The sequence below is a fragment of the Sipha flava genome, unplaced genomic scaffold (assembly GCF_003268045.1).
Source record: "Sipha flava isolate LNK unplaced genomic scaffold, YSA_version1 259_pilon_pilon, whole genome shotgun sequence".
In the NCBI taxonomy this organism is placed as follows: Eukaryota; Metazoa; Arthropoda; class Insecta; order Hemiptera; family Aphididae; genus Sipha; species Sipha flava.
The window spans coordinates 1-15,314 of NW_020272920.1; the positions used below are offsets into that span (position 1 = coordinate 1).

Below are 15,314 nucleotides of genomic sequence, written 5' to 3' on the forward strand. Positions count from 1 at the left end.
TGATTTTGAAATAGAAATATTAAGAGAATGGTTGTAACATGAACATCTACGGGCATTCGGTGAACTCTTTATAATTTCAGCTACAGCTCCACAAATTTCTGATGTCATAACACTGCAACCATAAGTACTAATACCTACACATTTGTTAAGATTCAGACCCATTTTTCTCAGTTGATTTAAAACATTTTGCCCTAGCATTTTCCCAGTTATCGATATTTCTTCTACATTTTTGCAACATTCATAATTTTCAAAAGAATTTTCTATATTTACTTCTTCATCATCACTTAATTTATTATTAGAACTCCTAAGTTGAATAAGTCGAGCTTCGTCAAATGCATCTATAAATGCCAAAAAATCTTCTCTAATTGTTATTGCATCAATATATCTTATAACTAAACTAATTTGCGATCGTTTAGACACATCTAAGGTTTCATCAAAAATTATACTGTAAAAAATATTCTTGTCTGTAATTTTTTTTAAAATACTGTCTAAAATTTCTTTACCACATAAATCGATTAACTCGATCTGTATTGTCTTGCTAATATATGTTGCTTTTGAAGATGAATTTTTCAGATGATTTTCAAGCATAGAATCTCCGGCTTTGATTCGAAATTTTAAAAGCTCTTTAAAATTACCTTCGTTTATTGAACTTCTTCCATCTTCAATGGTAGGCGGTAAATCTAGTTGGCCATCGTCTCTATGCCCTCGAAAAGGGATGTTTTGTCTTCCCAAAAATACAATACTTTCTATAATTGGAATAAGTCTTTCCTGATTTTCTTTTATTTCTTGCATTCGTTTTGTATCTAATAAGTTGTGTATTTGAAGTTTGGGATTATTGTCTAATAATCTAATAAAGAAAATATATTATAAGAATAATTTTAAATACTGTTTTAATATATTATATAGTATGTATACATATAATTTTTTCCCCGACCATTTTTTTTTAAAAAATTGGGGGGGCATTGCTCCCATGCTCCCCCTTGTATACGCGCCTGGTCGTGACCGACTTGACTCCTGTACAGTTTAACTTTATATCTATTTACATAATTACAGTGTGTTATAATATATTCTTCAAAGTGTTGTTTTCTTTCTTCTCCATCACTACCCGTCGTAATCCCCTTTGGGTGCACGACACCTCCTGTTATATGACAAACAGTATAAAGTAAACATATAAAAATGAATCCCTATTACGCAATCACGCATGTATCTAATTAATAAAATTATGTAAGATAACTGAATTTCTTAGTGCATATCACGAATAGTTCAGAGCCATAATGCCTAATATTAAAAGTTCAATTTAATATGGAATTTTGATAAGTTTGAATAAACTAACATACACGTTACTAACCAGTGGTTAAAGTGGAGGGGGACAGAGTCCCCCTTCTTATTTAAAGTAAGTATATGCGTCCTCTTTAATTTAAGTCGCCAAAAGTCGGGGTGGACGCTTAATGGCATTGGTCACTAAAATACCATATTGAATATACAATACTTATTATAATATTACAATATTACATGAAATTTATTTTCTTGATTTATTTGAACAAGTGGAAAAAATTTCGGAGAAATAATATTTAAGTATAACGATAAGAAAATATGGTAGATAATGTACACCATGGGTTAATTTAATTGACGCTGTGTCTAATTATAGATGATCCCGAGCGAATATTACCCATAGCTCTAAAATTAAAGTGATGGTGATATCGACTATTATTTAGAATAAATATAAACAGAATATAATAACTATAAATAGTATAAATATTAAATTATGATAGATAGACACTATTTTATAATATAGACAGTATTCACCTTATATGCAATGTACGTATTTTTTACTGTCTACGATGACCAACAACTAGCAAGGTTAGCAATTGATTCTTTTAAGTTTTGTTAAGTTTTTTAGACATTACCTACTATGTATTTCAATTTATTTTTTTTGAGCAGGCATATGTATAGAATTATTTTTCTATGAGGGAAATTTGTTTTTACACCCTATAAAAATAAAGTTTTTATGAACATATATGTGTAACAAAAGAGTCTTAGACGTCATGGGTTTTCTAAAAAAGTTTGGTAAGATTTAAAATTAGGAAGGGGAACGCTCCTCAATTTTTGATGAATATAGTTCCCCCACAACATTTTCCCCACTTTAACCACTGTTACTAACATAACACAAGTGATATACTTTGTTTTAAAGAAGAATACAAAAGTTTTCTTTAATATACATTTGAATTTTCATTTATGAAAATGGCAGTAATTAGATGTACAAGCTTAATTCGCAGAACTCGCAATGCTACGAGTCAAAGATATACAAGAGCAAGTCAAACTGACGAGCAACGCGAAGCGCGGAATGAAATCGAACGGAATCAATGGAATCGAAATCAACTACATAGAAACGTTGTGTTTGACCCCTAACGAGGTGCATTCAATTATAACGTGTATATCGATTACAGTTCACAGCAAATCGTTGCTATTGGACCGATGAACGTTGTATGCCAATATTGCAAGGCATTTATGTTTAAAAACGAAGCTCCTGGAGTGTGTTGCGCGAGCAGTCAAATCAAATCGATGTCATTGGTACCGCCATCAGATCCACTACATTCATTGGTTTCCGGAAATGTGCCAGATTATAAACATTTTTTGACTAATATACAGCAAAACAATAACAATTATTGTTATCAAATGACGTCATTTGGCGCAACAAAATTTATTCAAGAAAATTGTATGCCATATTTTTTTTTATTAATTATACCAATTCGAATTCAATATTCATAATTAAGACAGGACAACGTCTTTTGGGTCAGCTAATATATAAATGTACGAAAAAAAAACATAGAAACAATAATTTATTTTTCTAATATTTATAATATATTTAACGTAAACAATACGAGTGTTGTAGACATAATATCTTACAACGAAAATGATTATCTTGTCCGCTTCAAATTATAATTTTCTTGATTTAAAAGAGCAGCCCATAAAATATGCATTGACATTGGAATGTAGTATTTAAATATCAATTATTGTATTCTCGTCATATCGCAAAACGGCACCGCCGCGGTGGTGTCGACGACGGCTCGGTGCGAGATTGCAGCCGATACGTATTCCCCGGTGTTTCGCACGTTCTCAACTGTTGAATATCATTACGTAAAAAGTTTTCAAGACATTTCGGCGTCACCAGATTTGTTTTAGCTCACGTAAAAAGTTTCCTTTCCGTGCGGTCTCGGCACTGATGACGAACCGTTTGGCAAAACCGTAGTTCGGTGACTTATTCCCGAGCAACGTTATTCGATGTTGAGAGAACATTACATCCGATCCGGAATCACTTCGCTTGCCGTGAAGTGTCGTTTGCACGTGACGCGTTTAAGGATATTTCCGTCAAGTGCCGGTCAGCACCGAAGTCATTGCGTTGCGATTTTTCAAGGACGTAACTCCTCACTCACGGTCGAGTCAAACGACTGTTTTCCGGCAAATCTAACCAGAATCTGTACATCGGGAGCGATACATTCGATGGGCGCACTTTTGGTGAAGTCTCAGGTGTGCGACGAAGACGGGCTTACACTGACGGGCGAGGAAAATCCGAATAACGTATCAACAGGTCACCGAAAAGTGAGCACACCAATCCGAAATTTTAAATGTTGTGGTCTTACATGGTTGCGTACATGGGCTCGGGACAATACTAACCGATCACCGTTACAGGGAGATTATGTACAAACGGAAACGTGGTTCACACTTCGTGAAATTCAAAACATGTTCACGAAATGGTCATGTTTTCGTGAAATGGTCATTGTGAATTCGACGGTGAGTTATTTTCACACTTCGTGTACCGCCATACAACACATTTTATACTGATTTCTTTTTTTGGTCAACTCATCCGTCGAGTTTCATCAACGGCCATCAAATAACGAAATATTATACGTCTATACAATTATGAAATGTGGAGATTTCATTATTTTTGATGCAACGTCAGATCAGCATTTCGATAACACCTTGATATTAGATATTCAGATAATCATAGCTGCTGTATAGATCACATCCCGTTGTATATTCCCATGTTTTAATTCACTTTAAATATACACGAATTTACGTTTAAAGTGAATTAAATTAAATGTGTGAATGAACAATAGAAAGTGATTCGTACAGCAAATACAATTTTGAACATAGAACATTAACGTAGGTAACACGAAAATGTTGATGTGATATAGCAAAAGTAATAAAATCTACACGTTTCAGACGGCCAGGTAATTGTATAGACGAATGACATTAGCTACTTGATAATTGTCGAATTAAAAGTCGACAGATAAGTTGACTATTAAAAATAAGAAATATCCTGTATGGTACAAGAACTGAATGACTACATTTTGAAAAAATACACCATGCCAAATCGGAGTGACCGTTTATTAAAAAAGAGAGCACATCGTGAAATATTTTTGCACTCGTACGAAAAAGGAAATCGAGAAATAATTAGGGGAACAGTGCCATTGGAATCGCCTGATAAATTTCAACAGAGCATAATTTACATATTAAAATTGCAATTGAAATTAATTAAAACAGATGATTCCCTGAAATAATTGGTAACGGCCACGATCGAACGCTGCAGGGAGGTTAATGCATTGACAAAAACCGTAACGGAATGAAGAAAATGAAGAAAAAAAGTGTAAAATATTTATAAAATTATTGAACGATATGGAAATTCGTAAACGAATTATAAAAAGGGAAATATGTACAGTTTGCAATACAAAACGTTTGGCAATGACATCCAATTGCACTCTAGAAAATAAATATATTTTATTAGTATAATACTGAGTTAATAAAATTTTACTTAAATGTTCAATAATTATATCGTTGTCCAGTTCATAAAGAATAACATTATCATAATTTATAGTTAAAATATACTATTAGGTAGAGAAAATTATAAGTATTATAATGGTCGGAATAGGTGAAAATATTAGTTCTAATGAATTGTGAAATATTTATATCGGATTCAGAATAGGTATAATTTAATTTATCATGAAACTTTTTTTCTTGATCTTTTCCAAAATGTGTACTGTAGTTCGGATGGTTAAGTTTATATTTATGATGACTAACATTTTGTTTTAATATCCTATAAAACAATACTGCCTACATATTTTATAATTTAATTTAACGTGAGTGTAATTTTTCGTAACATTTATTTATAAAAATTACCTATCTTCTTTGCATATTTTTTCTTGGTAGAGCATTTTTTCGTTTTCGATTATTTGATGGAGTATTATTTTGTTTCCAATCTTCAGCTTTCGATCTGTTGTTAACCGTAACTTGTCGAGATGCAAGTTTCATTTCATTAATTATATTTCTGCAGTAAGTATCATAGACTTCTGTTTCTTTAGTCAGGTCCTTATCCCCACATAACCACAGTTCCGAACTGTAAATGATGGACCGCATTATCGACACCATGCGTGATATGTGTTTGAAATTGTCGGCTGATTTGATTGGTCCACTCTGGAAAACAAAATGTCTATAACTTCTTATGTATTTTTTCATATTTGTGAAGCCTTTTTCCAGTGAACTATAATATGCCGTTGGACTAATAAACAAGCAATTTATTCTTTCTTTGTTTATGAAATAAGATGTCACATCTCCAGGACTCAACTGATTGATTCTGATATCTCTCAACAATCTACAGACAAACAAAATCAAGATAATAATTTTTTTAAATTTTTAACTTTCGAACATTAAAATGTATTTATAATTTTAAATCGCTTACCATCAATATTAATCTATCAAACTGATGATTATATTAAATTATAGAATTTAAAAACGATTTATAATTTAATAATTAAATTACGAATTAGGTATATAATCTATAGTTTTGGTATTAGTATTACTATTATTAAAATAAGTTTTAATGTTTTTTCAACAGTAGAATTATAATTAATATGTAATTACCGCTCCTTGAACGACGGATATTTAACATTCACTTTATCCACCAAGTCATTGGTCCAATTATTCTTTTTTAACTGTTCAATATCAATGAACAGTAAAATATCACTCATCGCTTTCGTTTCCAATAATTCTTTCGGTGTTATAAACGTTTTTAATTGTGGCGGTGGTATGCGATTGTATATCTTGAAAAAGTTTTAAAATAAAATAATGGCCGAAAAATATTTGGTAATTTCTAACACTTACTTTGGACGGGACGCAAACGGTTATACTTATTCGGGATCCTGCAAAAATATTTGCAATAAGTGCTTTTACCTCATCCCAATTCAAACCGTCCCATCCGCAACCGATTTTCGGGATCCCTAACTTGGATAACTTCATCTCTTTCATTTTTTGTAGTAGAGATTTTAGGGCTTCTGATAATGACTGCATTGTAGATTTCCCACCGCTATATTTCTTAGTCACCAAATAAAATGCCGTTTCATTACGATTGTTGAATACCACACCGACATTGCCTACGGTTAAATTTTGATCAAACAGTTGACCAATACCACCGAAATAACGTCTAGAAAACAATTGAAATCATTATTGTTTTGATCAATATTATATTTGCAAAATATTTATACTTGAATTCCATCGCAATTCCATCTCCCATTCGTAAATCCTCCGCTACACAATGCGCAAGACAAACGTCTCCAGACAGGTTGAATAAATTTTCGTCTATTTCTCTCAAATAACTTGAAAATATTTTAAAACAATTGTTAATAAATTGATTAAATCATCAATATTTTTATTTATCTATATTTACTATCAGTATTATGTATATAAATTACTGTGCAGTCCCCGGAAAAACCACGAACCCAAGTGGTGAAGGCAAGCAGTTTTTGGAGTTATCCATATTTAATTAATCTTATATAGTTAAAATAAATGACATTTCTAATACTACACAAATTATAACAACCATTAAAAATATCCCTTAGTATTATAGAAATTAGTCTCAAATATTAATTATAATTAATTATTATAAATTAACATTATTAATGTTTAATGTATTAATGCATTAATGTTTACTATTAATTATAATCAATTATAATTAACTGAATTATTAAAATAATAATATATACCAAATTCTATCTTCTAAAGTTGGTTCTTTTTTATTTTGATCTACTCTAGGTTTCGTTTCTTTACACGCCATTGCATAACTTATAGGTTTTACATAGTTTTCATCAATTTTCTCTTCATCGATTGTATTTTCATTCTGAGATCGGTTCTTATCATTTTTCGAACACGTATCACGACTAGTTGCATATTTAATTAATAATTTAAGTTATACATTTATGCTAATTTCATAAATATTTTTAACAACAAGTATAAGTAACACAACAGAGTTCTATTCAATTATAAATGTACAACGTGGCTTACTAACATTCAAATTAGTGAGATTTGTTTTCTAAAATCGTGACTATTTTGTAAATATGTTTACTTTATTTATTTCATTTGTAAGTTTCAAATTGTACTTAAAAAAATATTAAACTTATTTTAAAATTATAGAGAAAATATAACTATTTATCTGACCGTGTTATTTTCTCTTTTCGTATACCTAAATTAATTAATACTATAAATTATATAAACAATGAATACATGTTTTTCTGACCAAAATAAAATTATTATATACTATTATTATGTATCCAATGACAATTCGTATTTTATACGAAAACACTAATCAACAAAATATAAATTATAAATACATACAAGTATATAAAATGTATAAATTTATATAATATATATTATTTTGTATCAATATAAATGATTAATAATTATTACAATAAAAATTAAATACGTACCCAATTACAGGTTTTTCGGTGCAAGTTTCCTGTTTCATATTTGTTGTTTCTTTTACCATCACTTCTGATGGAACATTAACTTGACTTTCAGTCCCTATGGATGTTTTAGGTTCATCACGTTTTTCTTTTTGTCCATCTGATATAACTTGACCTTGTTCGTTTAACGATAAATTATTCTTACGGTTCTTCTTTCCTTTTTTCTTTGGTTTAGAGTCATTAATCTTATTAACATTAGCTCTAAAACATAACAGAGATATTTTTTATTTACTACTGTTTAACTGAGCTGTTCAGTAATTAAAAGAAGTTATGAAATCCTTACATTTATTTATGAAAAATCTAATAAATATACAATACTAAGATAATAAAAAAATATTAACAAAGAATATAAACGAATAGTATTAGGATTCTATTAGAGTAACTTGAAAACTGTTTGTTTATTAACTGTAAATTAGTTGAATTTTTAAATCATGCTGAGCATAGTTTGGTTCATTTGCATTTTTAAGTAGAAGTGTTTTTAAAAAAGTTAAAATCTTTCAATAAATAATTAGATTAATCTTGAAATGTATTATAACGACATAAGTATATATTGATCTGTACATAAATATTAATATTACATATATATTTAAGTTATATTTTAAAAATGCACTTAATTAATATTTAAGACTGAATAAAGTATATATTTTAGATGCATTTGAAATTTTACTAAAATTTATCAATCACTGCTTTTGTTGAAATTAAAATTAGTCCATACCCGTCTTTAAGTAATGTCTTGCTTTCAGTTATACCTTCAGTTGGGTTTTTCTTACGTTCATGATTGTTTTTCATGTTACTTAAAGGTATTTCCTCATTTCTATAAATATTTTATAAATAGTTATGAATTTAAAATATAATAAATTTAAATCAACTAAAAATAATAATCGGCTCTTCATCTGTAGTTTCAAGTTTGGTTTTATTAAAAAATTATACGTGAAGGACATGCGGTTTTAAAGTTCTTTAGTTACAAATGATTAGTTGTTGTAAAATAATAAACTAATCAATGATTTACTTTTTTGTTTGTTTGCTCTTGTTCATTTTATTCATTGGGGTATTCATTCTTTAAGAATTCAAAATTGGTTACTCTAAAGCTGAAAAAATAGTTACACCACAATAAGACGATTAACTTTTCTTTACTGAATTTAATATATATAAATTATTATTCTTTTATTTTTCAGTACGTTTTTAAAATATCAGTATTTTTATTATTGTTGCGTGTCAACCGATTGATCGAATCTCAGTTTTTCACTCAGTCTGTTCAACGCTTGATGTAGGTGAATTTTGTAAATAATTAATACTAGTTATGGTTAAGGTGATTTATTTAAACTGTTCAAAATTATTCTAAGTACAATTAATTAAATAAACCGTTGAAATTCTAAGTCCTAATATTTAAACTGTGGTGAAATATGCTAAGTCCTAATAATTTAATAACTATTGAGATTTTAAGTCCAGACCATAACATACACTAGCGTGAAGGTACTCAGTGTCGCGTAGCAAAAAATCGTCTGCTTCGCCCTTTTTTCAAGTCCCTTATATATACCCGATGGACGCAAGTGTGTGCGACGTTATTATTAATATTTTTATCATTCGTTATATAATATGATGAGTAGGATTGTACAGTTTCGTAAACGGGAGTGAAATCTTTTTCAAGAAGTTTCAGCGACCTTTTCAACAAGAGGGGTCATCAGCATCTGTATCACATACTAATAGTATGCATTATGTATTATGTCCATTGTTCACAGTGTTGTGCTTTAGATAAATTTATCTAGATAAAAACTTCATACCGTTATCTTATCTAGATAAAAAATAAAATTGACATTTAATTTTCATTGAGATAAAAATCATAGCCATATAGATAAATTTATCTAGATAAATCACAAAATATGTAGCTAATCATAAATAATAACTAATCTACAATTGTATCGTTCAATATAAAATATATAACTAAATAAGAAATTTCATTTGTATATTTACTTGCAAAAATTGGTTCTAAAATAGTTTTACATAGCATTTATTATTAATTATGAACAATGACAATTTGTTATGTATATATATTACCTACATAGTATGCATGGGAGGTGGGAATTATTTATAATTTATAATCACGGCAAATGAAGTTGCTTTAGTGTTAGTAGATCAGCAGTTTGATCGAAGAAACATCATCCTCGAAAACCGAAGTTACTCACTTCACCGTATCAGTGAGATACATCGAGCATACGACGCACTGCAGTATCCTTAATGTTTTGTTGGGGGGATGATGGGTATGCAATCAATATACCACAACGCGATCCAAAAACCAAGTTACCGCTTAAAAAAACTGTCTCTGCATCAAGTTTTTACTCATATAGAATAATGGTCAGAGAAGGGGAAGACAACTATTTAGTTAATTATCGTTCTCTTTTCAGTCAATATTTGGTAGATGAATACGCCAAAATTGAAACTGAAAGACTAAATTACATCAAAAACAACCAAGCCAAATTGCGTGCAGATAGTTATATTCATTTAAAAGATGCGATTGGACGACGAGACATAGAAGCTAATCCAGTGGTTTTCAAACTGGGTGCCGCAGTCTTCAGAAAAATGGTTTCCATAAATAACTGATTGCATTAAATTGTGATATAAGAAAATAAATGTCTTCAAACGTAATGCAATCATTATGCACTTATCAATCGAAAGTTAATAGGAATTAAGTGATAAGATAAGTAATCTTAGATAACTATTGAACTATAAATTTTAAAATATATAGGTAATATTATTAGACCCCAGACAGTTTATCTATTGCAACTCACCGTACCGTTTATGCCGTATTCGTAGTGTAGTTTTTCAATTGTATAGCAATCTATTGTAACAGTATACGAGTATTAAAGAATAATACATTTGTGGTATTCATTAACTAATAAGTTATTAGTTAATAATATATACTAATAATCAAAATCACGGATAAATTTGTTACTCGTTCTGTTGACAGAACGTTGTTCAACTACCAAAAAAAAAAAAAAAAACCAAAATATAGTAATATTCGTCAGTATCATGAAAATTACTTAAAAATGGGATTTTCTTGTACTGGTGATACGGATGATCCTCGTCCATGGTGCCTTGTATATGGTGAAAAATTATCAAATGAAGCAATGGTGCTCAGTAAACTTAAACGTCATTTGTTTTCTAAGCATTCACATTTGATCGAAAAAAAAATTACATGTTTTCAACGTTTATTAGTCACAATCTCAACAAAGTAAAAATATGACAAAAATTGTGAAGATCTCTGAAAAATCTCAAGAAGCAAGTTAATTAGTTACAGATCTTGTAGCTAAAATAATGATACCACATACAATAGGTGAGCAGATAATTTTACCTGTTTGCCGTGAAATTGTGAAAATATTCTTTGTAATAGAAGCTGAACAAGGAATATTGAAAATTCCTTTATCAGATAATACAATTAGTAGGCGCATAAATGACATGAAATTATTGAGCAACAAGTATTAAATAAGCTACGCGATTCTCATATGTTTGCGCTACAAGTAGACGAATCTACAAATTTAAGTGGAAAAGCACAGCTTTTGGTTTTTGTACGTATGGTAGTTGACGATATTAGTGAAAACTATTTTTGTTGTAAAACATTGGCCAGAACAACGAAAGGTGAAGATGTTTTTAAAGTTTTGGACGAACATTTCGAACATTTGTCATCAGTAAGTTTATCATGAAATAATTGTATTGGAATATGTACTGATGAAGCACCTTCAATGACTGGATCAATTAAAGGTTTCATTTCTTTAGTCAAGAAAAAAAATTCAAAAATTATTTTTACCCACTGCTTCCTTCATAGAGAGACACTAATGGCAAAATCTTTATTAAGTGATTTATAAAATATACTTGATCAGGTTGTAAAAATCATAAATTTTATTAAATGCCAATCTCTTAAATCAAGATTATACGAAAACATTTGTGAAGAGATGGATGCAGACTATTTAAGATTGATTTTATACAGCTCAGTAAGATGGCTCTCTAGGGGCAATATTTTATCACGATTTTACAATTTAAGAGAGGAGTTACTTGTATTTTTAACCATGGAAGAATCTGAATTCAACTTTCTTGGTGATGAAGTGTGGTGGACAGTTATCCTTTTTAACTGATTTGTTTGAGCATCTCAATAAACTAAATTCAAGTATACAAGGTCGCAATGAAAATATGTTAACATCTTCAGATAAAATAATGGCTTTCATCGAAAAATTGAATTTATGGAAAACTAAAGTTAATCAAGGTAATCTAATTATGTTTCCACGTACTGCTCTGCTAGTTGCGGATGACAACATTTTGTCATTAATAGTCGAGTCTATCGCATTTTAAGTTGGAAGTAAAAATGAATATATTTTCTAAGTATCAATATTAAGAATTACGAGACCCTTTCAAAGTGTCTATTAGTTACTTGGTTGATTTAAAACTTGCTGAAGAAGAAAATCTCTGTTTAATTAAAAATAATCGAACAATGCAGTTGAAATTCAAAGAAATCACACTCAATAAATTCTGAATATATGTTTCTGAAGAATATCCAGAAATATCTATAAAAGCATTGACGATTCTTTTGCCGTTCTAAACTTCATAATTTTGTGAACAGGGGTTTTCAGCGCTTACAAATATAAAAAATAAAAAACGAGAAAAAATAAATTTAATGGAGGAAGAAATGAGGGTATGTCTGTCAACTATTCGTCCAAACATTAAAAATATTTGTAACGCTCATCAGGCACACATTTTTCATTACATGCATGTACAAACTACACTATTTTTTTGTAAATAAATTTAATTACTAATACAATGTAATTATAATTAATAAACATTTGTCAGCTCATCAAGCGCACTTTTCTAATTAAATGTATATAATTATAATTCAAAATAATTTTGTTAATCTAAAAAAAAAGGTCAGTGTGCCGTGAAAATTTTTCGAAGAGTACGGTGCGCCGTGTCTAGTAAAAGTTTGAAAACCACTGAGCTAATCAGTTAGGCCAAATGGTTATACTCCCGTCAACTTTTACTGATGGGCCAAGGTACATGCACGAAAGAACACAAGATGCTATGACCTATGTTAGACATTACGGTCGTCCTGACCTTTTTATTACTTTTACATGTAATCCTCGCTGGGATGAGATAAAAGAGCTCTTACTTCCCGGTCAAAGATCATATGATCAACATGATATAATTGCAAGAGTGTTTCGGTTAAAAGTCAAAAAGACCATGAATTTATTGACAAAAGGTAAAATATTCGGAGAAGTGAGATGCTATATGTATTCAACCGAATACCAAACTGTAGAGAGGTTCAGGTAGTTGTAAGCTATAACTTATCGAATAGGTTATGAATCATAACTTATGATAATAACTAAATTAATATGTATAAAATATTATTTCAAAAATCTTAATTAATTTAAATTTCAATAGATTTAACAAAATTTAATCTTTACAGGTTACATACATTTATATACTTAAACCCGGCAACGATGGCTAATTCAGCTAGTAAATAATAAAATACAGATATAATTGTTGATAAGAAAATAGCAATATCATAATACGCATTACGCTGTACCTACACAGAAATTGATCGTTCTCCATCATCATTCGACCGCCTTAAATTCAATATTTATATATAAATTATGTCTATTGTTCATGTAATCATGTGCTCTAAATAATTGTCATTACCGGACCCCAATTCTATGAATTCGTACTTTGATGTGTCTACATAATACTATTGTACAACAAAATGAATATTGGGCGTGAAATGTCCGTTATTTATTAAAAACTTGAACTGTACGCAGCGCACTCTTATCCACAACGTGTTCAGTGTTTAACGTCAGACCGTCTTCTTAAGATTTTTCATAATTTTGTCTATGACTTTCAATTTTATTGTATAGGTGAAATATTTTATATTTTGAAATGGATCTTTACATAATACCCATTACCCAAAACCAAAAAGAGTTCGCCTACAAACGGATGAAAACGTTGATGCCTTATATAAATATTTAGATAAAAATTATTTTATCCATCTATATCTAGATAAAAGTGATTTTATCTATGTATATCTAGATAATTTTAAATCCAGATATTTTATCTATATCTAGATAATTTTTTTTTATCGAAGCACAACACTGCAAACTATTGATTGCACTATGCGTGCAAGTCACTAAGTCACTATGCGTGTATTATGTACTTAAAAATCGACAAGAGATTAAGCAAATAAATAATGTACTCTACTCCGATAAAAAGTGAAGAAAAAACCACATTATGTTAATGTGCAGATTGCGTAAAAAAAAAAAAAATAATAATAAAAATAAATCAAACACCGTGTACACGGGACAGAGCTACGGGGACTACCTACGACAATCGTACAATAATCGGATCCAATGTTACCGCAGCGCTCGCGCGCGTTTACCGTTTAAAACTGCGCTCGTTTTACACAATCTAATGGGTGTGGACGCGTTTGATCGGTGATATCGATCGATCGATGTAAATCAATGATCATAAATATGGACCGTTCAAGACTTCCGTAAAACCTGGTAGTTTCACGCATCCATTACGTTTAACCACGAGGACTGAGACCCATACACAGTGGGCGAGCGCCTTATTCTCTAGTGCATTTTATAAAAAATTTTCACCGGGCTACAAAAAATGTTTTTCTCAAAATATTCGATGTATAATACCATAGTACGATTATAGTATTACACGTCTGTTTCGCATTATTTCGCCCAATCATTTAAAATACTGTCGACATAGTATAATCACTGAGCGACATTTGTGTCGCCTACTTAACTAGGTAATTAAAAAATGCACTGTTATTCCCGACATCGGAGGCGATCGAGTTTGTTCGGGTTCGGATTCGTTCGCTTCGTTGTACGCATACAAATTCAATGTTTACGATTAGACGTGATCGTGATCTAAATGTACTCGGTTGTGCACGCGCCCTTACGGATATTTAATACTTACATGATAGAAGGTTGCTGCCGGTTCTATACTCCTCGCGAGAATATTCAGTGAATTCGATATGTTCGGAATGAATATGTTCGCTATTCAGCTAGACGTTCACGCGAGAATCGGAAAATGTTTCAAAATATTTGAAATGTTATCCCGTTTAAACTTTGTTCTGCACTTCACTGGTAGCTACGTTCAAATGCGGTTTCCAAATCGGTTATATTGACTGAATGCGTTCAATATCGCGTACAGAGATACGTGTAGTGTATTTGTTTATAATTTTTTTTGGCCAGTACCCGATAGCAACACTCAAAATGATTTTTTTTTATATCATAAACTGCATCGTAACGGATCCGGCATGTTCTTGTAGTATAAAGTCTAGCATGACATAACAATGACAAGACAAGCGTCATAATTTTCAGTAAGATTATTATGCCAGGTCTACACGTGCAATCAATCGTTAACGGTACACAAATATCAAATATGAATTACAAGGTTTTTACGTATATATATATATTTATTAATACATTAAAAAACCTATAGAATATCCCGTTTGATGTTTTGTCAAATATA

General features: G+C 30.3%; 2 protein-coding genes across 2 annotated transcripts; both read right to left on the reverse strand.

Moving 5' to 3' along the window:
* Positions 1-50: 50 nt before the first annotated feature.
* LOC112684945 (52 kDa repressor of the inhibitor of the protein kinase-like) lies at positions 51-3,484 on the reverse strand (the record flags this gene model as incomplete). The annotated part of the gene is made up of 3 exons (XM_025556682.1): positions 3,435-3,484; positions 486-847; positions 51-422 (listed from the first exon to the last, which is right to left on the reverse strand). Coding segments are annotated over exons 1-3 (784 nt in total), but the record flags the coding sequence as incomplete, so codon positions are not given.
* Positions 3,485-5,178: 1,694 nt separating this feature from the next.
* LOC112684964 lies at positions 5,179-10,880 on the reverse strand. Its single transcript, XM_025556709.1, has 7 exons — positions 10,855-10,880; positions 8,509-8,607; positions 7,758-7,994; positions 6,540-6,650; positions 6,160-6,478; positions 5,920-6,098; positions 5,179-5,650 (listed from the first exon to the last, which is right to left on the reverse strand). Exons 1-7 carry the CDS (start codon positions 10,878-10,880, stop codon positions 5,179-5,181), a joined length of 1,443 nt encoding a protein of 480 aa, XP_025412494.1.
* Between the last annotated feature and the right edge of the window lie 4,434 nt (positions 10,881-15,314).